Below are 27,095 nucleotides of genomic sequence, written 5' to 3'. Positions count from 1 at the left end.
GAGAGGCTGGCCTGCTCCACCTACCATTCCTGGAAGCTCATACATACATCCTTCCTTGGTGGTCTCCCTTACTGGTTTAAATCTGAACTCAAAAGAAAAACAGCAAAACAACCAGATATCGTCCATACAGAAATGGTTTATTTAAACTGTGTATATATGAATCTCCACTTACACAAGTCTATGCCATATAGCTGACGAGAACCATGGTTCGTTCACTTGCCGATGCTAGAAGGTGTCTGTAAACTCATACTTTGCTCTTATAAAACTCTGGAAACAGCCTGGCATGGTAGTCTATTGGCTAAAGTCCTCATCTTACACCAGGATCCCATATGGGCACTACTTCTGATCTCAGCTGCTCCAATTCCCTTCCAGCTCCCTGCATGTGGCCTGGGAGGGCAGCAGAGAACAGTCCAAAGCCTCGGGACCCTGTGCCTACATGAGAGACCCAGAAGAAGCTCCTACCTCCTGGCTTCGGATAGGCTCAGTCTCCAGCCATTGCAGCGACTTGAAGAGTGAACCAGTGGATGAAAGATCTTTCTCTCTTCTTTGTAAATATGACCTTCCAAGAAAAACAAATTTTATTTTTCCAGTTTTAAAGATTTATTTACATTTTTATTACAAAGTCGGATATACAAAGAGGAGGAGAGACAGAGAGAAAGATCTTCCTTCCGATGATTCACTCGCCAAGTGAGCACAACGGCCTGTGCTGTGCCAATCCAAAGCCAGGAACCAGGAACCTCCTCTGGGTCTCCCACGTGGGTGCAGGGTCCCAAGGCTTTGGTCCATCCTCGACTGCTTTCCCAGGCCACAAGCAGGGAGCTGGATGGGAAGTGGAGCTGCCAGGTTAGAACCGGCACCCATATGGGATCCTGGCACATTCAAGGCGAGGACTTTAGCCACTAGGCCACGGCACTGGGCCCGAAAAACAAATTTTTAAAATCTTAAAAAAAAAAACCTCCGGGTAGATCACTGAAATAAAAGGACTTATTGGGCCATTACAAATGCTAGCCACAAAGAAACAATTGGGCCTGGACAAGATTCCTGAGGCACTATCAGAAAGGCTAGGTGGCAGCTGGGAAAATGTCCATCAGATCTAAAACCCAATGTATTTTGAACAAGATACTTGAAGAAAAAGCCTAAGTTGCTTTCAGTGAACCTATATGGGCTATATCGGAATTCTGGGTGGGACACCATGAAAAAGGCAGCTTTAGGTTAAGAGAACAGCCTGTAAGGACAAGAACTTGTGGTTTCTTGACTGGTTAGGACGGTAAGCAAGAGGCAGGGTGCCTTGACAATCAATCTCTAAGGTTTTGTTTTTTTTTTTCCCCAAAGATTTATTTTTTTTTAATTGGAAAATCAGATTTATAGAGAGGAGGAGAAGCACAGAGAAAGATCTTCCACCTGTTCTATTCTCTAAGTGGCTGCACTGGCCAGAGCTGAGCTGATCCAAAGCCAGGTGCCAGGAGCTTCTGGGTCTCCCACACAAGTGCAGGGTCCCAAGGCTTTGGACCATCCTCTACTGCTTTTTCAGGCCACAAGCAGGGAGCTAGATGAGAAGTAGAACAGCTAGAATTAGAACTGGTGCCCATATGGGATCCTGGTCCATGCAAGACAAGGACTTCAGTCATTAGGCTACTGTGTCAGGCCCCTCTCAGGGTTTTCAGTTAAGGTTTAACAGATATTGAGAATGTGGGCAGTTTTTTTTGTTACGTTTTGTTATTAATGTTTGTTTACTTTCATCTACTTGAAAGGCAGGGAGAAAGAGAGAGAAAGAGAGAAGTTCATCTACTGGTTCATTCCTCTAATTTCTACATTAGCCATGCTGGGTCAGGCTAAAGTCGGGAATCAGGAGCTCCATCTGGCTTTTCCATGTGGCATGTGGGCACAGGGGCCCAAGCAGTTGAGCTATCGTATGCTTTCTCCCAGGATGCATCAATAGGAAGTGAGAGATCAGAAGTAGAGCAGCCAGGACTTGAGCCAACACTCTGATATAGAACGTAGGTATACAAAAAGTAGCTTAACTTGCCATGCCACGATACCTCCCCCCCGTGGAGCATTCCATTGTTGGTGATGCTTTGGCCCAAATACATATTTTTTTCTTTTTAAAAAATGCATATGTTTTTTCCTTTTTTATTTGAAAGGAAGAGTTAGAGAGGAAGAGGCAGAGAGAAATTCTACCCATTATTCACTCCCCACATGGTCACAGCAGTCACAACTGGGACAAGCCAAAGTCAGGAGCCAGCATCTTCTTCTAGGTCTGCCACACTGGTGGAGGGGTCCAAGCAGTTGAACCATTTTCCACTGTTTTCCCAAGCACATTAGCAGGGAGCTAGATGGAAGTGGAGCAGCCAGGACTCTAACCAGTACCCACAAGGGATGCCAGCATCACAAGCAGCAGAATTAACTGCTACACCACAGTGCTGACCCCAGCATTTTTCTTGTCTTTTCTCTTTTTTTCTTTCATTGCCTATTTTTTTTAAACATTTGCTTTATTTATTTGAAAGACAGTATGAGACAGGCAGAAACACAGAAAGATCTCCCATCTACCCTTTTATTCCCCAAAGGGCCACAACAGCCAGGGCTATGCTAAGCAAAGTTAAGAGTCAGGATCCCAGGATTCCACAGGTATGTCACATGGATGGCAGAGACCTAAGTACTTTTGAGCCATGATTTGCTGTCTTCCCAGGTACATTAGCAGGGAGTTGGATTGGAAGTGGAGCAAGCAGGTCTCCAATATGGAATGCCAGCATTGCAATCAATGGCTTAAGCCACTATGCCACAATGCTGGTTCGGGTGGCTAACTCTATCCTGTCCTCCATTCTGTGGCTCTTATAATTAAATTCAGGAAATCTCAGGGTGTTTTTTTTTTAATTACTAACACTATGCGGTATATGATATGTAAAAATCAAATACAGGTAGATTTTATGGTCACAGAGGTGCAGGGAGTACTCAGGAAGTTTAAGTGGAATTTTTAAAGGTTTTGTTGTCTTTAAAATTGTTAGTATTGCCGAAATTCTCTACATAAGCTATCCATGACAACTGCTACCGTTTTTTCTTTCTTACTGTGTTAGGACTAATGCCTTTACATGATTATCTCATCCCTTAGGAAATGGGTTCCACACTTTTCATGTTATAGATCTGGATAGTGAGCCCTAGAGAGATTAAGCTCAAGGTTGCAAATCTTTGAACTGTCAAGTGTTGCTAGAGGGTTAAATGAGTTGATGAACTCGCACACAGTAAGTGCACAGTAGTACTTGGCACACAGTGGGGTCAATAAATGTCAATAAATGAGGATTGTTGTTATAGATATTGAATAGTACTTATTGCCCTGTACTACTCTTATTGACTCTTCTGTGTCCTTGCCGTTTGTGGGAAAGGATTGAAAATAGAATCTGAGTCTCATAACCATAAATCTGCTGTGCTAGCACAGTGTCTTGTGAAGCCAGCACTTATCAGATGCTTATTGAAAGAGGAAGGGAATGAATTAATAGACAAATAGCCACAGCCTTTAAATATGTTCTTCCTACTACTCCACACAGGTGGTGTTTCCTTATCCTAATGGGATTACACTTCTTGGAGTTTCAGTCTGTTTTCTTCTGGACCCAAATAAGATCCAGGGACATAGCAGTAAATACAAGCAAGTGCTCTATACATGCTGTGGGTGACTAAGGACGCCTATCTTGGCTGCTTTAGCAGATCCCAAGCAGTGTCCCAGAGACCACTGGGACAGATGTCAGGTCCACAGCCTCACAAAAGCTACACCTCCTCCATCTCCATGTCAAGAACACAGAGGGAAGCCAGAGACTTGCCTGAAGTCTCCCTACTTGGTGATAGAGTGGCTGTGACTCCTCATCAACTGACCTGTGGCTCTTGTGTCCATCATACTACTAGTTCTACATAAATTCACAATTTGAGAAAAGAGGGAAAAGAGCAGAATCTTCAGTCAAAATGTTTAATCTGATTCAAGGCGTTGGGGTGGGAGGGACTTGGGGACACCAGCAGGAACCAAGGAAGTACAAAGGCCCTAGCTCCTGATGCTCAGACACTCTCTGTAGGACTCTTGAGACAGGGCAGTGCAGGAAGTGGGTTCCTAGCCATTCCCACTCACAGGAGGAGACCAGGGCACAGGAATCCTGCTCTAGGCTTCCTCACTATGGGGACTATCTTTCTAGGCTGCCTCAGAACACCTGGCCCTACTCAAGTGGAAGCTGAAATAGAAATGACTACCTTGTCAAACTTCAGGTAATCGTGGTGGGAATTAGGAGCTGGTTACTACCTGAAGACAGTCAGAAGTTGGAGCAGGGGGTAGGGGAGGGAGAAAAGGAGGGAGACATGAGCACCAGCCAATAATGAAGAGCTGGGGATCAGGTATAGTCCCTATTTCGACTACAAAGTCAGCTGGACGTGCTGGGTAGGTCAGGGCTGCACCGCTGTGCTCAGCCCCTCTTTCCTGTCCTTTGCTCATTCTTGCAGGCTACAAGTCTGGTTGGGTGTGTTGGAGGGAAAGAGGGTTCTCAGGAAAGTCCAACTACCAGAGGCTCAGGAGCAGAATCATGGCAAGGGTACAAAACAGAAGAGCCACCCAGGACTGCGGCTGCAGAACAGAGCTTTGATTCTGTGGAAGAAATGGAATGGAGTCAGCTCAGGGAACCATTTCTATTTCAGTGACATCAGCCAAGACATCCCCCTGCCCTTGAGGTGTTCACCAGAAGTCATGGCACAAGGAGGTCAGCCCTTTGCCCTTAGCCCCCTGATCTAACAGCTTTGGGTCCCCTCCCCCCCGCCCCCAGCTGGGTCAGGAAAACAATAGAGGATGTAACCCAAGAGGCCCTACCTGGCGTTCCATCACGGTAAGGGTGGAGTCCACCCAGTTCTGGGAGAAGATCTGGCTGTGAAAACGCATCTTGGCTGCCATAGCCTTTACTGAGCAGAGGAGAGAAGGTAGGTTGGAAGAGGTGGTACACAGGGACTCTGGGATATAAGACAGGATGGGAGTGGGAATGGGGCATTCTCTCATCATTTGAGCTGGAAATGTTCCCAGTGCAGAACTATCCCTGGGCCAGAGAGGCTGAGCATATTGAGGGTGTGTGTGTGTGTGTGTGTGTGTGTGTGTGTGTGTGTGTGTGTGTGATGGGGACGAGGGGAGAGGGATGTCATTCAGGGAGCAGGAGACAGAAGAAAGGTCCAGGAGTGGTTGGGGGGTGGGGAACCAAAGCCACTGCTGAGGAGGAGTTGCTCTTTCTGAAGGAGACAAAAAAGTTCTAAGGCACAGGGTTGGCCATTTCTCTCCCTCCAGCTCCAGCTAATGGGGCCATAGAGGCAGTGAACAAACAGAGGGCATACTCACTGAGACAGGGGTTGTGGGAAAAGGAAGCTTCCAGACGCTCACATTCATCCTGCAGGTTGCCACTGCCACGGCAGGTGCAGTTCAAGGCAACACTGGTATTAATGTTGCTGACAAAGTTGGGGGTCATGGCAGTCCCTGTGGGGGTGAAGAGAGGAAGGGTTTATCAGGGTCTAGAATAACCCTAGCTTCAGTTCCCACCCTCTCTCACCATACTTTGGTCCACATCATAGGGATTTCAAAGCAGTTATCCTTAGGGGCAATCCCCCTGGGGTCCGCACCCACGCCCAGCCTTACCAATCAGCCCCAGGTATGCTCGCAGACATTTAGATTGCTCTGTTGCACAGGTCCCTAGGATATCCATGGGATGGCAGTGGGTCTGGAAATCTGCCAGGCGTGACCTAGAAGAAAGGAATATTGTGGGACCCCACTGAGGGCCTAGCATGCAGTTTTCACCTTTGCTACCATTTTGCTTGGCAGGTCCATCTTCCCAGAACATTCTCATCTGCCTTCAGGGTCCAGCCCAGAGCCTCCTCCTCACAAAAGCCTGTTCCTGTTCCAAAGGAATATCCTTACATCATATCACTCTGCACCTAGGCTCCACTATCTAGTTATGAGACCTCAGGCAGCATTTTTTCACCTGTTTGCTGACTAAGAAATAGACAGAAGTTAACAGCACCACCTCTTGGAATTTTGTGAAGATGAAGTATGAACCTGCATGTGTAGGGGGCTGGTATGGTGGTACAGCAAGGTTAGCCACCACTTGCAATGCTGGCATCCTATATTGTAGTACTATTCAAGTCTTAGCTATTCATTGCACCTGGGAAGATAGCAGAAGGTGGCAGGCAACTGGGCCCCTGTCACCCAAGTGGGAGACTCGATGGTGTTCCTGACTCCTGGTTGCAGGATGGCCCAGTCCTGGACTTTGTAGGCATCTGGGGAGTAAGGCAGCAGATGCTAGGTCTCTCTCTTTCTCTCCACCACTTTGACTTTCAAACAAATAAATAAATCTTCAAAAAGGATGAGTGGTGGGCAGAACTGTGGTACAATAGGTTAAACCATGACCTACCAGCATACCATATGGGGAGCTGATTTGAGTCCTGGATATTCCACTTCAATCCAGCTCACTACTAATGCACCTTAGAAAGCAGCAAAGGATGATGCTCTGAGTGCTTCTGCCCCTGTACCCACCTGAGAGATCCGGATGAAGCTCCTGACTTCATCCTGGCTTACCCTTGGCTGTTACTGCCATTTGGAGAATCAACCAGAATATAGAAGATCCCTCTATCTCTCCCTCTTTCTCCTTGAAACTCTACCTCTAGAACAAATTTTTTTTTAAAAAAAGTAATACAAAATTTAAGAGAGAATGCTGCATTATATTTAGCTCAGTATCAGTCACACATTAAGTGTTCAATATATGCTAGATATTGTTTTACTCATACTCTACAATAGGTAAAGTTGAGTTCTTCAAGAAATAAAATTACAAGTATGTTTTTCAGTATACATTTTTGTATTTTGTTACATTTTGCTTTGTTAGGTTATAATTTATTTCCCTGTCACCCTTATTCTGCTGCACACTCCTTGAAGTCAGAGACAATATCTTGGCTACCTACTTTCCAGGTAAATTACCAGGATTGGAAGTGGCACAGCTGGGGCTCAAAGAGGCATTCATATGAGATGCCAACACTGCAGGCCACAGTTTAGCTTGCTGAGCCACAGCATCAGCTGCAATAAATAAACATTAAAAAGGGGAGGAGGGGTACTGGGGCAGTTGGGAAGCTGGGTATAGCTTCTTCCCTTATCTCCCCTTTCCCCCAGAAACAGGAAGAAAAAATGAAAATTTTACAAACAATGATCATATCCACTTTTCTCTAACCCTCCATCCTTCCCACCCTGACCAACTATGTAAACATCACCTAAATTAAAAAAAAAAAAAGTTGTGGGGGAGGGAGGAAGAAGGGAGGACTGGCACCATGGCTCAACAGGCTAATCCTCCACTTTCAAGCGCCAACATCCTATATGGGCACCAAGTATTCATATCCCAGCTGCTTCACCCGCAATCTAGCTCCCTACTTATGGTCTGGGAAAGCAGCAGAGAATGTCTCAAATCCTTGGGACCCTGCACCAACATGGGAGACCTGGGAGAAGCTCTGGGCTCCTGGCTTCAGATCACCTGAGCTCTGGCCGTTGAGGCCATTTGGAGAGTGAATCAAGAGATGGAAACTCTGTCTCTCCTTATCTTCATAAATCTATCTTTCCAATAAAACATATTTTTAAAAATGAAACACATGCTGTTTTTTAAACATACATTCAACAAACTTTTTAAAGATCCCTCATATAGATAGATTTCAACATTTTTTGTGTACCAAAGTAAGTTTTATAAATTTCATTTCCCATAAATTTTCTGAGGTGCCAATGCAGCTTTCAGTATATTAGATGGAGCAGAGCAGTTAAGATGCACAGATCCTAGAACAGATCCCTAAAATTCTAAACCTAACTGAAACCTGACTTACTATCTGGCTGATCTTCAGCAAGCTATTGAAGCTTTCAGGCCTGGCACAGTGGTGCAATTGGTTGATCCTCCCCTTTCAGGGGCCAGGATCCCATGTGGGTGCAAATTCATGACCCAGCTGCTCCACTACCTACCCCACTACCTGCTTATGGCCTGGGAAGGGAGTGCAAGATGGCCCAAAGGCCTTGGTACCTTGGACCCAAGCTTTCCTTGTTTTGGTTTCTTCATTTTTAAACCAAGGGTGATTTTTTTTTTTAAACATTCTATGGACTTCTTGAGAGGTTCATATTAGCTAATCTGTGTTAAATACTTAAAACAGTACCCAAACCTAAGTAAGTATGCAGTAAATTTAGTATTATAATTACTGAGGGCCTTGATTATGTGATAGTTGAAGATAAAGTCACAGAAGTTAAGTAATTAACTCAAGGGTACAAAGAAACAAAAGGCAGAAGTTGCAAAACAAGGCTGAGTGACTGTCATTGTCAACACATGTCACTTCAAGAGATAACAAGGTCAATTTGGCAAGTGTTTTATCCTACAAGGGCACAGGAAATCAGATCAGAGTTACAGGTCTTCCAGAGTATATTATAAATCTTCATGTCCTTCAGTTTAGTGATAGAATTTGTAGTAACACGCCCTAAGTAAAAAATCACATTTGTGCACAGAGCTTAAAGAGTGATGTTTGTAGCATCATTGTTTATAGCAGTAAAGAACAAAACTGAGTTCAATGAAAAAAGTCAATCCAAAAAGGACAAATATCATATGTTCCCTCTGATAGAAGGCAACCTTCATATAAAATACAAAATCACTGTCCTTTCACCACCACATTGCTACATTTTATGATGTTTGATATTTTTGTTTTTGTTTTTGTTTCCTTCAAAAAAGTTATTTTTTCTTATTAATTTATTCACTGACTCACAGGTCACACAGTAGCATCACTTGCTTCAGAAAGGTTTTTTTTTTTTCATTTCTTCAGCAACACATTAGTCATTCAGTAGCATATTATTCAACTATATATTGCTGTTAATTTTCTATTTTTTCTTCCTGTTGTTGATTCTGTTTTATGACTTTTCATTTAAGGGGATATAGAGTGTGCAATAGAGAATCTCACATCCAGATGTTAAGATACTGTGCAGTGTGCATCTCTACTTTCAAATCAAAGATGAACTCCCAATGGAACTGCTCAATATGTCTTACAATAGGATGCTGGACTCTGCCATTATCCACACCTACAATGTCAGGACACACTTAAACAGCAGAATGATGGACTTTTGACTGTTATGAAGGACTATACTATTGTAACAATAGAGAGGAAATTTGTGGGGGGTAAGGTCTTGGGGAGGGGGAAAGCAAAATCAAAGAGCCTAGGGAACTGTATCATAAAACAATGAAATAAAATTTTAAAATAAATTAAAAACAATTTTTAAAAGTCATACAAATATATGAAAAAAACTGAAATTATCCAACACAGAGATTGCTTAAAGTAAGTGTAGAGCATCCACATAATGCAAGCATTTGAAATCCAAGTTCTTAAAGGATAACAAATGATAAAATAAGCACTATCATTTACTGAGCACATACTCTGTACTGGTAAACTAAGCTAAGCACCCTACAATCTACACAAATTATAGAATTCAACTCTCACCATGATGTCTTCATAAGGAGTTCACATAGTACAGGACTAACTAGAACCATGGGTTAAGTAATGGAATTTTAGATAAACTGGTATGCTCTCAAACATATCAACCCAAAACTTTAATTTTTCATCTGTCTGACATCAAAGCTGGCCTTAGCCACCATTCCATAATGTTTCAATGAGAAAATGTTTGTGAGATATGCACCAAAAATTTTTAAAAAGACACAAATACAAAGGTGCTTCATTAAATTTATATAAAACAGAATTAAAATGGGCCCAGCATGGTAGCTTACTGGCTACTTACATGCACCAGGATCCCATATGGGTGCGAGTTCATGTCCCAGCAGCCCCGCTTCCCATCCAGCTCCCGGGTTGTGGCCTGGAAAAGCAGTCAAGGATGGCCCAAAGCCTTGGGACCCTGTACCTGTATGGGAGACCCAGAATAGTCTCCAGTTTCTGACTTCAGATTCGTGCAGCTTAGGCAGTTGTGGCTGCTTGGAGAGTGAATCATCAGATAGAAGATCTTCCTCTCTGTATATCTGACTTTCCAATAAAAAAAATCTTTAAAAATATAGAATTAAAAGGTAAGTGTATTTTGGTGTAAACCATTTTTAAAATCCATGTACACAGGAAGGTCTTCAAAAAGTTCATGAAAAAAAAAGTCTATGAAAATGAGCATTGTGGAAAAACATGGATTTCAAAATTATTTTCATGAATTTAAAAATATTTTTTAAGATTTAGTTTTATTGTAAAGTCAGAAATACAGAGAGGAGGAAAGACAGAGAGGAAGATCTTCCATCTGATGATTCACTCCCCAAGTGACTGCAATGGCTGGAGCTGCACCAATATGGAGCCAGGAGCCTGGAGCCTCTTTTAGGTCCCCCCACTCGGGTGCAGAGTCCCAAGGCTTTGGGCTGCCCTTGACTGCTTTCCCAGGCCATAAGCAGGGAGCTGGAGAGGAAGTGGAGCTGCCAGGATTAGAACTGGCACACATAAGGGATCCTGGAGTTTATAAGGTGAGGAGTTTAGCCACTAGGTTATACCATGCCGGGCTCCAAAATATTTTTTAAAGATATATTTTGTTATTTATTTGGAAGAGAGTTATAGAGAATATCCCATCTGCTGACCCACTTTCCAAATGGCCAAAATGGCAAGGGCTGGCCAGGACCAAGTGAGGAGCCAAGAGCTCCATCCTAGTCTCCCATAAGAATGGTAGGGTATCGAAGGACTTGGGCTACTTCCTATAGTTTTTCCACATCCATTAGCACTGGGATGGATGGTAAGTGGAACAGCTGGGACTGCAATCAGTGCTCATGTGGGGAGCTGGAGTCCTAAGCAGCAGTTTAACCTGAGGGCCAATGGTGTGGCTCAATATGTTAATCTTTTAACTATAAATGCTGGCATCCCACATACGCAGGTTCATGTCTTGGCCACTCCACTTTTTGTCTGACCCTCTGCTTATGGCCTAGAAAAGCACCAGAGAATGGCCAAAGCCCTTGGGATTCTGTACCCATATGGACTACCTGAAAGAAGCTCCTGGGTTTGGATCAACTCAGCTCTGGACATTGCACATTGCAGCCATTTATGAAGTGAACCAATGAATGGTAAAAGCTTTCTCTCTGTCTCATCTTCTCTCTGTAAAATCTGACTTACCAATAAAAATAAATAAATCTTAAACATTTAAACGGATATGTCACATTACCAACCCAGAGTGAAGTTTTTTAAACTTAACTTTACTTATCAGAGAATGTGTGTGCGTGCATGTGAGTCTGGGTCAGGCCAAAGCCAGAAGCCAGAAGCCAGAAACTCCATCCTGGTCTCCCACATAGGTGACAGGGTCCCAGTCACCTGGGCCATTTCAACTGCATTAGCAGGTAGTTAGTCACAAGCAGAGCAGCGACTCCAAACACTGCTGATACAGGATGTTGTCCGAAGCAGTAGCTCAACCTGCTGCAGTACAACTCACCCCTTCAGGGATATTTTTGAAGCAACCTCTACTGTTTAAAATTCCATCTCTACTACATTTTAAGGAACGTTTCTTCAGTTATCCTTCAATCCATAGAATAGAGATTTTGAGCATATACAAAGGTACCTCAAGAAGTTTAAGAACGAAATTAAAAGATAGGTTGAGGGATAGCACCATGGCATAGCAAGTAAAGCTACCTATAGGCCAGCATCCCATATGGGCACTGTTTGAGTCCTAGCTGCTCCACTTCCCATCTAGGTCCCTGTTAATGCACTTCAGAAAGCAGCAGAGGATGGCCCACGTGCATTGGCCTCTACATTCACGCGGGAGACTTGGAAGAAGCTCCTGGCTCGCAGTTTCCATCAGGCCCAGCTCTGACTGTTACGGCCATGTGGGGAGTGAACCAGTGGATGGAAGACCTCACTATCTCTCCCTCCCCCCTCAGTAACTCTCCTTTCAAATAAACCAATACTTACAAAAAAAAAAAAAGGTAAGTTTATTTTTGTGCAAAAAATTCTTTTGAGGGGCTGCCATGATGGCTCAACTGGCCATTCCTTCCCCTGCAAGTGCCAGCATCCCATATGGGCAATGATATGCACCCCAGCTGCTCCTCTCCCCCATCCATCCAGCCCCCTGATTGTAGCCTAAGAAAGCAATGGAGGATGGCCCAAATCATTGGGATCCTGTACCCGCATGGGATACCTGGAAGAGGCTCCTGGCTCCTGGCTTCAGATTGGCTCAGCTCTGGCTGTTGCAGCTATCTGGGGAGTGAACCAGCAGATGGAAGATCTTTTTCTCTTTCTCTATGTAAATCTACCTTTCTAAAATTTTTTTATTCTTCTAACATCTATGCATGAGTATTTTTATATAAACTTCTATGTTTACATTTCCTGAACTTATTATATAAAGATATATATTCTTTTGAGAGAAGAGTTTCACAAACTATTAAAAGTGGCCACCTGATTTTAACAGCCAGTGGAACAAATCAAACAGCCCCGCAAAGGAAGGAAGCGGAAAGGAGGGGCGCTGCCCGGTTCCTGCTCACCCGCACCCCATACCTGCACAGTGAGTCTGAAAGGCAGAGGCGACGCAGCTCCAGGCAGTTGGTAGCCACACTTGGGAGCGCACAGCTGGGGGCGATGGTGTTGCGGCGGCGCTCTCCACAGCCCAGGTCAGTGGGCGCACACGGGCACAGCAGCAGGCCTTGGGCATACGGCTCGGCCGCCTTCTCGAAAAAGGTGCGCAGCTGCTCCAGGCAGACGAGTCGTTGGCAATGAGAACCAGAACATGCCTCCCCATAGGCTTTGCGCAGTCGTTCACATTTGTCATTCATAGTACACAGCACGGCAAACTTGAGGCAGAGGTCTGAGTCTGGGAGAGAGGGGCACTGAATCACCAGGCACACCTGAAGCTCAGTTTCCTTAAAAATGGGGAAAATATCCGAAGTGATAACAAAGAAAGTAGTGCTGGTAGGAAAGAAAAAACTAGGACCGTCTTGAACAAAGCCACTCCTAAGCCAGGGTTTTCCTTCCACCCCCTTCCTCATCCTACTCCTTACCCTAAATAAAACCATCATCATTGTCATTATCATCATCTTCTTCTATATACATCTAACACACATTTACCTAGAATTCAAACAATCAGAAAACAGAAATAACAAGAGTCCCCTATCTCAACGCTTGCAACAAGTTTTGAGGAGAGAAACCCCAACCTGAGACCCTGCTCTACACTCTGAAGCACTTTCTGCACTGTCCTGAACAGATCACACCAAACTCTCCAGGTCTTGGTTCACACCCGTCGACATCACTGACTTTCAAATCATATGCCCAACTTACTGGCCCAGTGCTGTGGCCTAGCGGCTAAAGTCCTCACCTTGAACATACCGGGATCCCATATGGGCGCCTGTTCTAATCCCGGCAGCTCCACTTCCCATCCAGCTCCCTGCCTGTGGCCTGGGAAAGCAGTTGAGGATGGCCCAAAGCCTTGGGACCCTACACCCACATGGAAGACCTGAAAGAAGCTCCTGGCTCCTGGCTTTGGATTGGCGCAGCTCTGACCCTTTGCACGCACTTGGGGAATGAATTGGGGAGTGAATCATCTGTCTCTCCTCTCTGTATATCTGACTTTATAATGAAAACAAAATAAATCTTCTTAAAAAAATCAAATCATATGGCCAACTTACACTTGCTGCTTTGTGCACATCATGAGACATGGGACTTGATGATGGTGTTTCTACCAATGGAGCATTCCAATAGCCAGCACAACTGAGTGAGTTATTGGAACAGCTATTTAGTAGAAACAGTTGGTTGTTTATAATTCTGTGTTTTTTCTTTCTCAAAATGTGAATTCTTTATCAAGAATGGACTATACAGGCCCGGCGTAGTAGCTTAGCTGCTCAAGTCCTCATCTTGCACATGCTGGGATCCCATGTGGGTGCCGGTTCTAATCTTGGTGGCTCCGCTTCCCATCTACCTCCCTAATTGTGGCCTGGGAAAGCAGTCGAGGACGGCCCAGAGCCTTGGGACCCTGCACCCACTTGGAAGATCCAGAAGAGGCTTCAATCTCCCGGCTTTGGATCAGTGCAGCTCTGGTTGTTGCGGTCGCTTAGAGAGTGAATCAGCTGACAGAAAATCTTCCTGTCTCTCCTTCTCTCTGTATATCTGACTTTGCAATAAAAGTAAATAAAATAAATCTAAAAAAAAAAAAAAAAGATGTTTAGAAAAAAAAAAGAATGGACTACACAAAAAAGCTCCTATCTGGGCCCAGCACAATGGCGCAGTGGTTAAGGCCCTCGCCTTGCACGCCTGGGATCCCATATGGGTGCTGCTTCTAATCCCGGCAGCCCTGCTTCCCATCTAGCTCCCTGCCTGTGGCCTGGGAAAGCAGTCAAGGATGGCCGAAGGCTTTGCAAGGCTTTGGGACCCTGCACCCGCGTGGGAGACCCGCAAGAGGCTCCTGGCTTCGGATCGGCATAGCACTGACCGTTGTGCTCCCTTGGGGAGTGAATCATCGGACGGAAGATCTTCCTCTCTGTCTCTCCTCTCTGTATATCCACCTTTCCAATAAAAATAAAATAAATCTTTAAGAAAAAAAGAAAAAGAAAAAAGCTCCTATCTTGAGAGAGTTCTGAATTCACTCACAGCCCTGCTGTCCTGAAAAACAGGTATCAGAGTCCTTACCAGGCTGACGGCTCCCCACCCTGAGTCACCCCTGTAGGGATTCATGCAACTCACACTCTCTCTTTTCCTTGCCTAAAACCTCGCCCATCCCATTAGAATGGTTGAAAATGAGCAATTTCCTAGCCTTCAGGGACAAAAAAGCTATTTTCCTGACAGCCTGGAATGCTGAAATTCCATTTCAGTGCCTTTTTCTGGAACTGCTGCCACTCCCATTGCCCCCTTTGCAGCGACCCGCCTTTCAAACCAGGAAGCTCTAATGGGTTCTTGGATACCTCTTTAAAGGTTGGTCTTGGAGGTCTCCCATGGGACCAGACCTTGAGCCGCAGCTCAGACCTCTACCCCGATACAACACATCTGCGATCACTCACCTGGAAGATGGGGGACCTGTTCCCCCAGTTTTTGTTGCTCACACCTCCTGGCCTCCCTTCCCTTGGAATAAGGCTCAGCCTCCCATTCCCCAGCCTAGATGTACCCTCCCACCTGGTTTGAGCATGTCCAGTTTGCTGAGATTCATTTTCCAGGGTTTGATGGTCACCGTGTCATCGTAGGGGGAGACATCCAGCTCATAGTCACCTAGAGACAGGTGGAGACACGAGAATGCCGAGGGTCAGGGGAGGGCGGGGCAGGAGAAACTAAGGCTGCTGAGTCAGAGCTCAAAGCCCTGTGGAGGAAAGAAAAAGGCCCTGCCTCTACTTAAACAGTGGCAAGCAGTGCAAGCTGAGGTCCATGAACTGATGAGAATAATAAAGCTATCATTTGCTGAGCACACTGTGTGCTGGCCACTGTGTTGTAAGTATGAGGCACTTCAAAAGCTCATGGGAAATGGAATGGAAAAAGCTTATTTTGGTGCAAAAAAATGTTTGAAATCCAGGGCCAGAGCAGTGGCACAACAAATTAATTTACTGTCTGCAATGCCGGCATCTTTATGGGGGCCAAGTCACGTCCCAGCTACTCTACTTCCGATCCAGCTCCCTGCTTATGATCTGGAAAAAAAAATGGAGGATGGTCCAAGTCCTTGGGACCCAGCACCCACATGAGAGACCCAGAGGAAGCTCCTGGTTCCAGGCTTCAGATCAGCTCAGCTCCTGATGTTGCAGCCATTTGGAAGATGAACCAGCAGATGAAAGTTCCCTCTCTCTCTTTTTCTCTCCTTCTTTCTGTATATCTGCCTTTCAAATAAAAATAAATCTTTTTTTTTTTTTAAGTTTCAAATATGGGCCCGGCACAATAGCCTAGTGGCTAAAGTTCTCGCCTTGTAAGCACCAGGATCCCATATGGCATCAGTTCTAATCCCAGCAGTCCTACTTCCCATCCAGCTCCCTACTTGTGGCCTGGGGAAGCAGTTGAGGATGGTCCAATGCCTTGGGATCCTACACCTGCATGTGAGACTGGGAAGAGCTCCTGGCTCCTGGCTTTGGCAGTGCAGCTCTAGCTATTGCAGTCACTTGGGGAGTGAATCATCGGACGGAAGATCTTCCTCTCTGTCTCTCCTCCTCTCTGTATATCTGACTGACTTTCTTTCTTTCTTTCTTTCTTTCTCTCTCTCTCTTTTTTTCTTTCTTTCAGACCTAAACCTCACAGGACTCCCAAATGGCTGGTAGAAATGCATGTGTTTCAGCCATCATATTCTGCTTCCTGGGGTGTGCATTAGCAGGAAACTGAGTAACTGGGACTTGAACTGGCACTTTGAAATGGGATACTGTTGCCCCAAGCAGTGACTTAACCAACTATGCATCTGAAAATGCATTGGTCACTGGAACCAGGATGCTATAGTGACAATATTGAGAGAGAAGGAAGGAGGGAGGGAGACAGAGAGAGAACCTGAAATGTGTGGTGTTGGCTTTCAGACTATGCAGTGGGTGAGGAAGAAGCTGTTACTAAGGGATAGAAAAATGGTAAAACTGCGGCCTGCAATGACTCGGCAGGCAGACGAGATGTCAAATGAGCTTTAAAGGGAGGCAGAAGGTTACTGAGGCGTCTGGATTGTGATGGGCTGCACTTAGCAAGGTGCTATCAAAGAAGGCTGCAAGTTCAGAAAAGAAATGGCCAGCTCGCAAGGAGGGAAGAAACAGAAAAGAGGACCCAGAGATTCCAGAACTTGGCAGAATTAAAGGGAAAACTGTTTCTCATATTCAAATGGTACCAGATAAAATTGAAGAAGGCTTTGAGTGATAAGGTTCATTACAGCTCAGCCCTGGCAAAAGAGACCAAATAAATTATGTGACTATCGCTCCATTTGTGGAGATCTCACAACTGATTAAGATGGTATCCAATAAATCTTGCCAGTTGGACAAATGCACTTAGAGAAAGACAGACTAAATAGTAGCTCTCCTGCACAAGCTTGATAAGGACAAGGTAGCTCTAATTAAGTCTAGGAAGAGAAGCCTGTTCTGAATTGTGGGAAAAAGCTACTGGCACACGAGATGACAGAAATGAAAAATATAAAAAGCAATTATGTTTTGAGAGGGCTGAACTGCTAAGAGCCAGATTAAAAGAGACTGGGACTATTTGAGACTTAAAATGCCCCCAACGTTCCTCAGGCAGGAAGCAGGTTGCGCACACTGGTCAGTCCCCAAGGAGACTGTAGTCTCTGATGCCCTCCTCTAATACGGCTGCAGAGAACAACGGAAAAAGAAAGGCCTTCCCAGAGGGCTGGGCCAAGAGCCCTAGAGAATCCTGGGCAGGGCAACCACTCCCGTTGAGCAGAAACAGGGCCTTCTGAAAGAAAAGTCCCTAATTCCAGAAAGAAGATGCTGGTAACTTTTGCCTGTTTCCGAAATGCTATGAATCAGTGTGCGTTGTGTGCTTCCCACTCCTCCCCTTTCTGTGAGAGCTTGCTCTCCAGCTATCTGGACTCCGATCCATTATCGTATACTGAACATGTACTGTCTTCTGGTGCACATGTTTCCAGATCCAAAGGAGCTCATGTTGAGGACCAGTTTGTGGTGCGTCCTGTTAAGCCGTTGCCTGTGATGCTGGCACCTGGTATCCAAGCACCACTTGAAGATGCAGTTGCCCTGCTTCTGACCCAACTCCCTGCTAATCATGTGCCTGGAAAATCAGCAGAAGATGACACAAGTATTTGGGTGCCTACCACACACATGTGAGACTCAGATCGAAATCCAGGCTTCACTGAGACAGTTTGAGGAGTGTGTGTCTCTGCCTCTCTCTGTGTGTCATTCTGCCATACACACAAATAAATCCTAAAAAAAAAAAAAGGTAAGGGGACGAAGCCACATCTAGTGCCAATATAGGAACTATCATCAGAGCCCAGCATGATAGCCTAGTGGCTAAAGTCCTCTCCTTGCATGTACCAAGATCTCATATGGGTGTTGGTTCTAATCCCAGCAGTCCTGCTTCCCATACAACTCCCTGTTTGTGGCCTGAGAAAGCAGCTAAGGATGGCCTGGGAAAGCCTTGGGACCCTGCACCCACGTGGAAGACCCGGAGAAGGCTCCAGGCTCCTGGCTTTGGATTGGTGCAGTTCTAGCCGTTGCAGCTGCTTGGAGGGTAAATCAGCAGATAGAAGATCTTTGTCTCTGTCTCTCTCTCTCTCTGTATATCTGCCTTTCTAATAAAAATAAATAAAAGCTTTTTAAAAAAAAGATTATTATTTTAAAAAATACCTGAAGCAGCCAACACAAAACATGAGCAAGAACTCAACCTTTGTTTTGCTAGTTTTGTTATGTGAGCACACATAGCCCAGTAAAAGTTAACTACTAAAAACAGCTATTGGTTGTGAGCATGTGGCTCAGTGGGTAAGCTGCCACCTTCAATATTGGTATTCCATCTCAGTGCCAGTTTGAGCACCAGCTGTTTCACTTCCAGTTCAGTTCTCTGAAAAAGCAGCAGAAGGAGACCCAAATTCTTGGGCCCCTGTCATCCTGATGAACAACCTAAATGGAGTTTCAACCTCCTGGCTTTATCCTGGACCAGCCCCAGCCAATGAAGCCATCTGGGGAATAAATCAACGGATGAAAGATTTCTGTATCTCTGTCTGTCTATGTATTTCTACCTTTTAAATAAGTAAATTAAACAAAAAGACAGGGGTCTATGGAAAGAGCCCAGAGCCACTCCTGCAATAAACCTGCCTTTATATATATATATATTAAATATATATATATTAAAATATATACATTTGAGAAGCAAAGCGAGAAAGAGAGAAACAGAGAGCTTTTTAGTCACTGGTTCACTCCTTAAATCCCTACAATGGGAGAGAAAGGAGGGCCAGCACCATGGCTTAACAGACTAATCCTCTGCTCTGCGGCACCAGTATCCCATACAGGCACTGGTTTGTGTTCCACATGCTCCATTCCTGATCCACTCCTCTGTTTATGGCCTGGGAAAGCAGCAGATAATGCCGGGTGGAAGATCTTTCTCTCTGTCTTCCTTCTCTCTGTAAATCCATCTTCCCAAAAATAAATAAATAAATCTGTTTAATGAAAATGCTTACAATGGCCTATGCTGGGCTGGGCTGAAGCTAGGATCTGGAAACACAATCTAGGTCTCCCATGGGGGTGACAGGGACCCAACTACACAAGCCCTCACACATACAAGCCCTCACACATTGCCTCTTAGGGTCTGCATAGAATTGAAGTCAGAATCAGGAATCAGAGGCAGGAATCAACTTGGGGAATTACAATATGGGATACAGGTTTCTTAGCTGATATCTTAATCACTAGGCCACATGCTGGCCCTGGGTTTGGCTGTTCATATCCTTTTTCTTTGTTGTCATTTCCTGTCTGGTTAAGAGTATCCTTTCTGTTAAAGACTGGACCAAGATGCCCCTGCCTCGGGGATCTTTGGGGCCTAGTTATGGGTGAAATCCCTTTCCTTTGACTTTTCTCTGTCCCTTTCTGTTCCAGGAACTCCCAGCATGAGCCTTAGCATAGTTCGCAGCTCTGCTAAGAGGGAACTATATTTGCAGATAGAAAAGCGGAAGCAGGGAGAAGAGAAGCCACTGTGGTAGAGGCCAGAAAGGATATCCGCCCATTCCTTCCCCGCCTTTCATTCTAAAACCAAGCTTCATTATCATCCCCATCAGAATCATTTATGCAGCCCATATCTTACACAATTGAAAAATAACCCTCAAGAGTCCTCTTCCCCAGCTTTGACCACTCTTACCAGGGCTGCGGGCAGAGTGAACGGTCCAATAGATGTCCAGGCAGGCAGTTTGATGCTTCATGCGCCGGTGACATGAGCAGCCTAACAGAGAGCTATTCTTCAGTTGCTGCACTGCTTCTAGGCAGTCTGCAGGGATGGGAGGCTCCTCTGAGGGTAGCAGGGTGCTTGGATTGGAGGTGCAGGACCCAAGGTGTTGGTAGGCAGTCTTACAAGCAGGATTGGCCTGGCACTTCTTCTTGGCTTGGAGACAGCTGTTTAGGAACCGGCTCTCAGTGGGAAGGGGCTCTCCTGAGGAAGGATGCATCAGGTGAGGTTCACATGAGGGCAAAGGAAGCATCTGAGAGTACTGAGTCACAAGGTAGAGTGGGGAGGATTCCCAATGAGACCTTGAGAAAGTCTTAGAGGAGCACAAAGACCTTTAGGAATAGGTGTAGGAAGCAAGAAACCCTGAAGGGCTAGACAGTCTATAGCCATCATCATCTAGACAAAACAGACAATGCCCAAGAAATGATGGGGATTTGAAGAAAGGTAGCTCGGCCTCCAGCGAGGTGAAAGAGAGTAGTGGTTTGAAGCTGATCCTACTAGGGACAACAGATCAGCAACCTGGGCAGAATCATATCTTCGACAAGGCAAGCATCACAACCAGAGAATATGTACAGTGCAAAATGAGAGTTAAAAACAACTTTGAGTCTTTCATTAAGAGTCATTAAGGACCTGGTGCAATAGCTCAGTGGTTAATCCTTGCCTTGCAAGCACAGGATCCTATATGTCCACCAGTGGAGCAGCAGAAAAGTTGCTCCACTTTTCATCCAGCTCCCTGCCTGTGGCCTGGGAAAGCAGTGGAGGACGGCCCAAAGCCTTGGGACCCTGCACCCACACAGGAGACCCGGAAGAAGCTCCTGGCTTTGGATTGGTTCAGCTCTGGCTGCTGTGACACTTGGGGAGTAAATCAGAGGAGTGAAAGATCATTCTCTGTCTCTCCTTTTCTCTATAAAATCTGCCTTTCCAATGGAAATAAATAAACCTTTTTAAAAAGGCACTTTAAAAAAAAAGTCACTTAAAAACATGGAGCCAGCATTATAGTGCAGTGGGTTAAACCATTGACCATGACGCTGGCATCCCATATTGGAAAGCCAGTTCAATTCCTGATCCAGGTTCCTGCTAGTGTGCCTGGGGAAGCATCAGAAAATAGATCAAGTATTTGGCTTTCCACCCATATGTGAGACCTATATGGAGACCCTGGCTCTTGACTTCAGCTTGTTCCAGCCCTTGCTGTTGTGGCTATGTGTGGAGTGAATCAGTTGATGGAAGATTTTCCACTTCCTCTTTCTCTGGCACTTCGTCTTTCAAATAAACAATACTCTTTTTAAAAAAATGTAAAAATACCTTGGGGCAGGTGTTAAGCAGGTGCAGCAGTTAAGCCACTACTTGGGTTTTTAGTCTTGGCTCCATTTCTGAATCCAGCTTCCTCCTAATGCCTCAAGTACCTCAAGTACATAGCTCGCTGCCACTCACGTGGGAGACCTGGATAGAGTTCCCAGCTCCTGGCTTTGGTCTGGCCCGGCCCTTGTTGTGTCAGGCATTTGGGAAGTGAACCAACTGGTGGAAGATCTTGCTCTCTGTCATCTTCTGTCTTTGTTTTTTGCTGCCTTGCAGACAAATAAAAATTGCTTTTTAAAAATTCCTTAAGGTGGAAATGGCTGCAGTTAGGGTGTGGAGTTATTGCCAGAACGGGAGTAGACATAATCTGACCCAGTCACTTAGTGGTAATTACTGAGGTCAGTTGTAACTCAGACCAAAGAAGCCCCTTGCAACCTATGACTTAAGACCCCCATCACGGGAGACACAACCTCCCACCCCAGTTGTTCAGAACAAAAGAAACCTAGGAGTCATTCTTAATTCTTCTCTTTCCTTCATGTCCTGTGCTTAATGCACCAAGTCTTATCAACTCAACAACACAAATGGAACTTATGTACTTTTCCCATCAAAATGTACTTACATCTTCTTCCATAAGCTTTTTTTTTTTTAAAGATTTATTTATTTATTTGAATGTATTTGAATCAGAGAGAGATTTTCCTTCAATGGTTAACTTCTCAAAAGGCCACAGCTGCCAGTTTGGGGCGGGGTGAAACCAGGAAGGCAGAAGTCCATCTGGATCTCCCACATGGGTGGCAGAGACCCAAGTGTTTAAGTTTTTACCTGCTGCCTCTCATTGTTCACATTAGCAGCAAACAGGAATTGCAAGCAGAGCTGGGAGTCAAATTCATGGATTTGACATGGATGTGGGAAACCCAACAACATCTCAACCCTTGCACTAAATCCCTGCCCCAGATATCTTTAAGTGAACCTTTATTTTTTTTAGCTTTAACATTATTTTCTTTTAAAAATTTATTTATTTATCTTAAAGTCAGAATTACAGAGAAAGGGAGTTGGGCTGGTTCACTCCCCAGATAGCTGTAGCGCACTGGGTTGGGTCAGGCTATAGCCAGGTGCTGTGAGCTTCTTCCAGGTTTCCCACATGAGTTCAAGGGCCAAAGTATTTGGGTTATCTTCCACTGTTTCCCAGGCTTATAAGCAGAGGGCTAGATAGGAAGTATAGCAACTGCATTTGAACTGGCACCATTTGATGTTGCAGGTAATGGCCTAATTTTCTGTCTCAGCTCTAGCCCCTCATCCTTCTAAAATATGTGTAAACAAGTGGCACCAGTTTACTTCTCTCTGTAAATCTCCCTTTCCAATAAAATATATCTTTTTTAAAGTTTATTTTAAAAGAAATAAGATTTATTTATATCTATTGGAAAGGCAGATTTTCAGAAAAAGGAGACAGGAATATGTTCCACCTGCTGGTTCACTTCCCTAACAGCCGCAACAGCCAGAGCTAAGCTGATCCAAAGCCAGGAGCCAAGAATTTATCCTGGGTCTCCCACATAGGTGCATGGGTCCAAGGCTTTGGACCATCCTCTGCTGCTTTCTCAGAATGTAAGTAAGGAACTGGATGGGAAGCAGAGCAGCTGGGGCACAAACAGGCAACCTTATGGGATCCCAATGCTTGGAAGTGGAGCATTAACCAATTCAGTTATTATGCCAGGCCCAACTTACTTTCATTTTATTTGAAAGGTAGAGGGACAGAGATTTTCCACCTCAGGTTTACTCCATAAATGATGCAAATAGCTGTGGTTAGTCCAGGCCAAAGCTTGGAGTGCAGAATTCAATTTGTGTCTCCTGTGTAGGTGGCAGGGATCCAAGTACTTGAGCCATCATCTGCTGCTTCCCAGGAACACACTAGCTGGAAGCTGAATCTGAAGCAAAGGAGCTATGACATGAGCCATACACTCTGATATGAAATACAGATATCCCAAGCAAGATTTTAACCACAACAAACATCCATTTCTGGGCCCAGCGCGGTGGCGCAAGTGGTTAAGGTCCTTGCCTTGCACGCCTGGGATCCCATATGGGTGCTGCTTCTAATCCCGGCAGCCCTGCTTCCCATCCAGCTCCCTGCCTGTGGCCTGGGAAAGCAGTCCAGGACGGCCCAAAGCTTTGGGACCCTGCACCCACATGGGAGACCCGGAAGAGGCTCCTGGCTTCAGATCAGAATAGCACTGACTGTTGTGCTCACTTGGGGAGTGAATCATCAGACGGAAGATCCTCTCTGTCTCTCCTCTCTGTATATCTGCCTTCCCAATAAAAATAAAATAAATCTTTTTAAAAAAAAACATCCATTTCTTAGCCCTACTTGTTTGTTGGAGGGTGGGCTTTTTCTTTCTTAAGATTTATTTTATTTTTACTGCAAAGTCAGATATACAGAGAGAGGAGGAGAGACAGAGAGGAAGATCTTTCATCCAATGGTTCACTCCTCAAGCAGCTGCAATGGCCGTTGCTGCGCCAATCGAAGCCAGGAGCTTCTTCTGGGTCTCCCAAGCGGGTGCAGGGTCCCAAGCTTTGGGCCGTCCTGGACTGCTTTCCCAGGCCACAAGCAGGGAGCTGGATGGGAAGTGGGGCCGCCGAGATTAGAACCAGTGCCCATATCCCGGCGCGTTCAAGGCAAGGACTTTAGCCGCTAGGCTACAACACCAGGCCTGGCGCTTGGTTTTTAATTGAGTATCTCCCCCTCCAGACTTTACTGTCTATCTTATTGCCATTTATTCCCAATACTTATTTACTGTGAACCCCTGCTTTTAAAAGAGTAAACAATACTGTAGTGGGACATTCTGTGAGGCACTTCTACAACCTCTTTGGGTCCCTTCCCTTTTATAATTAAAGGGTTCCAAAATTGGAAGGGACAACATAGTTCAGTTGGCCTAACCTCCTCATCCAATCACTTAATAACTAATCAGACCAATTGCTGAAACACAGATTTCTGTGTCCTACTCTACCTAATGACTCAGAATATGTGAGGATTATGTCTAAGAATATGAGTTGTGGCACATTCCCTGGAGAGTCTGAGCTCCCTAAAGTTTGAAACTGGTGTCACATCAAGCAGTACCCACAATTTCTCCATTTGTCTCAGGCTCCAAATGTACTTTAGCATGCCATCCTTATTCTACTTAAAATTTTGATATTTTATTTATTATGGATTGTTTGGAATTCATTTTGATTTTTAAAAAAATACTGCAGCAAAATATTATTTATCTCAGGGTTGCAGGTTAAGCTGCCATCTGCAACATCAGCATTCCATATGAGAACCAGTTCCAACCAGCTCCCTGCTAATATTCTTTGAAAAGTAATGGGAGATGGTCCAAGTATCTGGGCTACTGCCATCCGTATAGAGTAACATATGCACATAACAGACAGGACTTGGTCAGGCTGAAGCCAGAAGCCTGTTACTCAATCCTGCTACCCTACATGGGGGCCAGGGACGCAAGTACTTGACCCCATCATCTGTTATCTCTCAGGATGCATGTTAGTAGGGAGCCAGGATCAGAATCAGGAAGACTGGGACTCCAAGCCAGGCTGTCTACTATGGATTATGGACATTTCAAGTGGCATCTTAACTGCTGTGCTAAATACTCTCCCCTCCTACGTGGCTTAAAATTATTTTCAATATAAGATGCCACTTCCCTGAGAATTAGATCTCTGTTTTAACTTTGTCTATTTATTTTAACATGCATATTTATTTATTTATTCAAAAGAGAAATGGAGACAAAGCAAGCACCCATCTACTGGCTCCCTCTCCAAATGCTGTAGTCCTGCACATTAGCAGAAAGCTAGAATTGGGAACAGAGCCAGATTCTGAACCCAGGCACTCTGATATGAGATGTGGGTGTCCCAAGAGACAGTCTTAGTCATAACCACTGTGTTGAACGCCTGCCCCTATGCTTGGCTTTGGTAGGCCAAAGTCTGTCAGATTTCATTGCAACTATCAAAGGTCTCTGTTGGTTCCGCCTGTTGGGAAGTACCTGGCACTACAAGGCAGCTCGTGGGACATTGTTTAGAAATTTTCCACAAGGGCCCGGCGCGGTGGCGCAAGTGGTTAAAGGTCCTCGCCTTGCACGCCCGGGATCCCATATGGGCGCCGGTTCTAATCCCGGCAGCCCCGCTTCCCTTCCAGCTCCCTGCCTGTGGCCTGGGAAAGCAGTCGAGGACGGCCCAAAGCTTTGGGACCCTGCACCTGCGTGGGAGACCCGGAAGAGGCTCCTGGCTTCGGATCGGCATAGTATCGGCCCGTTGCGCTCACTTGGGGAGTGAATCATCGGACGGAAGATCTTCCTCTCTGTCTCTCCTCTCTGTATATCCGCCTTTCCAATGAAAAAATAATAAAAATAAATCTTTAAAAAAAAAAAAAAAAAAAAAAGAAATTTTCCACAAGACCACAAGGTTGCTTCATCAGAAATCACTGCTGTCAGCCAAGCACTGTGGTGGGAAACAGACCTATCTCCCATTCTTCTTCACTACACCAGTTTGTGTTTACCTCTGGTCGTTAGAGCTCACGGTATTTCCAGGGCAGCCAAAACAGACCTGTGTTTTGCTGTTGCCCTGATTTCCAGGTACAGTCCACCTCGAGTCCACCTTGCCATCCTGCGTTACCACCTTGGGAACCCAGGCAGCAGGGTCACGTGTGTGGTGTCTGCCCCGGAATTCCCTCCCCGCAGGCTCTGAGTCTCACCAAGAGATGTCAGGCAGTGTCCCACTTGTAAAGGCCACGGGAATGTTTGCAGGATCTCAGACCTCAGGCTGCCCTTCCTGGGGGAACAGCAGTTCCAAAATCAGGCCTTGGACTCTGCTCGGCTCCTGACCAGCTGCAGATCTGCTGTCCACAGGACAAGGCTCTGCATTGGGTGGCTTGCAGAGGAAATCGGGACATTTTAATGCAGATTAAAATGGTGAGCATGCCCCCGGGCGGTCAGAGGAGAGGTACAGGTGGCTGGTAATATTCTCACCAATATAATCAAATAATGGTGTTAGCAAGTTCTGCGCAGTAGTTTACAACCCCAACCTGCGACGAGCCAGTTCTAACAAACTTTTAACCTGTGTGTATGACTTTCCCAAGCACAAGAACTGAAGCAGCCCACATGCAGCAAACTGCACTGGCTGGGCAGTGTAGACACTGCTTAAAAGAAGGTAGGGGGAACCAGGAGCGAGGAGGCGCATGGGTGCCCTGGCCGCTGCTGCCATTCTGTATCAGTTCTGACACCATGTGAGGCACGGAACCCAGCTCCTTCCCGGCGCCTGGGGCTTGCTCTTCCAGGTGGACAGATGTCCAGGACGAAGCAGCGGCTGCACCCTTTCTGAGCAGGCGTGACCAAACACACTCATCTCCATCTCCCTCTAAAGTACAGATCGTTGCCGGCTCCGCGCACCCACGGACACGACACTCACCAGCTCCAAGCGCCAGCAGCAACGGCAGCAGCAGGACCACTAGCGGCAGGGGTCGCAGGTTGCGGGGACGCACCATGGCGGGACTGGCAGAACTGGCGTACCTGGTGGCCACCCCTAGATTGCTTTGCCTGCGTGGGACGCACGTTCCCAGGCTCTTCGCGCTGGAGCTCTGCGATCAGAGACCCTGGACCGGCGCCTCCCACCGGCACCTCCCCGCCTCTCTTCACTCCATCTGACACTCGCCCACCAGAGTCCTGGGCGACGCCCTCCTCCTCCAAGGGGCGCGGCAGCACCGCACGCGTCCTGGGAGCGGCTGGGCTTTGGGGAAGAAGATGCCCCGCCCTAGTCTGCCCACCTGCTACGCTCCCGCTGCCAACTTCGCTCACTGGACAGACTCAGTGGAAGCTGCTGCTAGACACTCTCAAACTCGGGGGTTCAAATATCTCTCAAAAAAAGTACCCCCTTTCCCATATTCTGACCACCAGGTCCACCCTAAGAATGAGGGCAACTATCAC

General features: G+C 45.8%; 1 protein-coding gene across 1 annotated transcript; it reads right to left on the bottom strand.

Annotated features, from left to right (window-relative positions):
* Positions 1-4,048: 4,048 nt before the first annotated feature.
* GFRA3 (GDNF family receptor alpha 3) lies at positions 4,049-26,656 on the bottom strand. The gene is made up of 8 exons (XM_040975555.1): positions 26,581-26,656; positions 19,762-20,049; positions 15,118-15,210; positions 12,517-12,829; positions 5,642-5,745; positions 5,348-5,482; positions 4,835-4,923; positions 4,049-4,615 (listed from the first exon to the last, which is right to left on the bottom strand). Exons 1-8 carry the CDS (start codon positions 26,654-26,656, stop codon positions 4,529-4,531), a joined length of 1,185 nt encoding a protein of 394 aa, XP_040831489.1. The 3' UTR covers positions 4,049-4,528.
* Between the last annotated feature and the right edge of the window lie 439 nt (positions 26,657-27,095).

Source organism: Ochotona curzoniae, unplaced genomic scaffold (assembly GCF_017591425.1).
Source record: "Ochotona curzoniae isolate NIBS_2020 unplaced genomic scaffold, NIBS_Ocur_1.0 contig_1, whole genome shotgun sequence".
Classification (NCBI taxonomy): domain Eukaryota; kingdom Metazoa; phylum Chordata; class Mammalia; order Lagomorpha; family Ochotonidae; genus Ochotona; species Ochotona curzoniae.
The sequence above is the reverse complement of the archived record's forward strand: the minus strand, read 5'-3'. Positions and strand labels throughout refer to the sequence as shown.

Excerpts from the sequence above, each read along its gene's own strand:
- GFRA3 (XM_040975555.1), bottom strand. The coding sequence starts at position 26,656 with ATGGTGCGTCCCCGCAACCTGCGACCCCTGCCGCTAGTGGTCCTGCTG. Across the intron at positions 20,050-26,580 it reads GCTGCTGGCGCTTGGAGCTG|GAGAGCCCCTTCCCACTGAG; the intron begins GTGAGTGTCGTG and ends ATCCTTCCTCAG. Across the intron at positions 5,746-12,516 it reads CTTTCAGACTCACTGTGCAG|GTCACGCCTGGCAGATTTCC; the intron begins GTATGGGGTGCG and ends CCTTTCTTCTAG.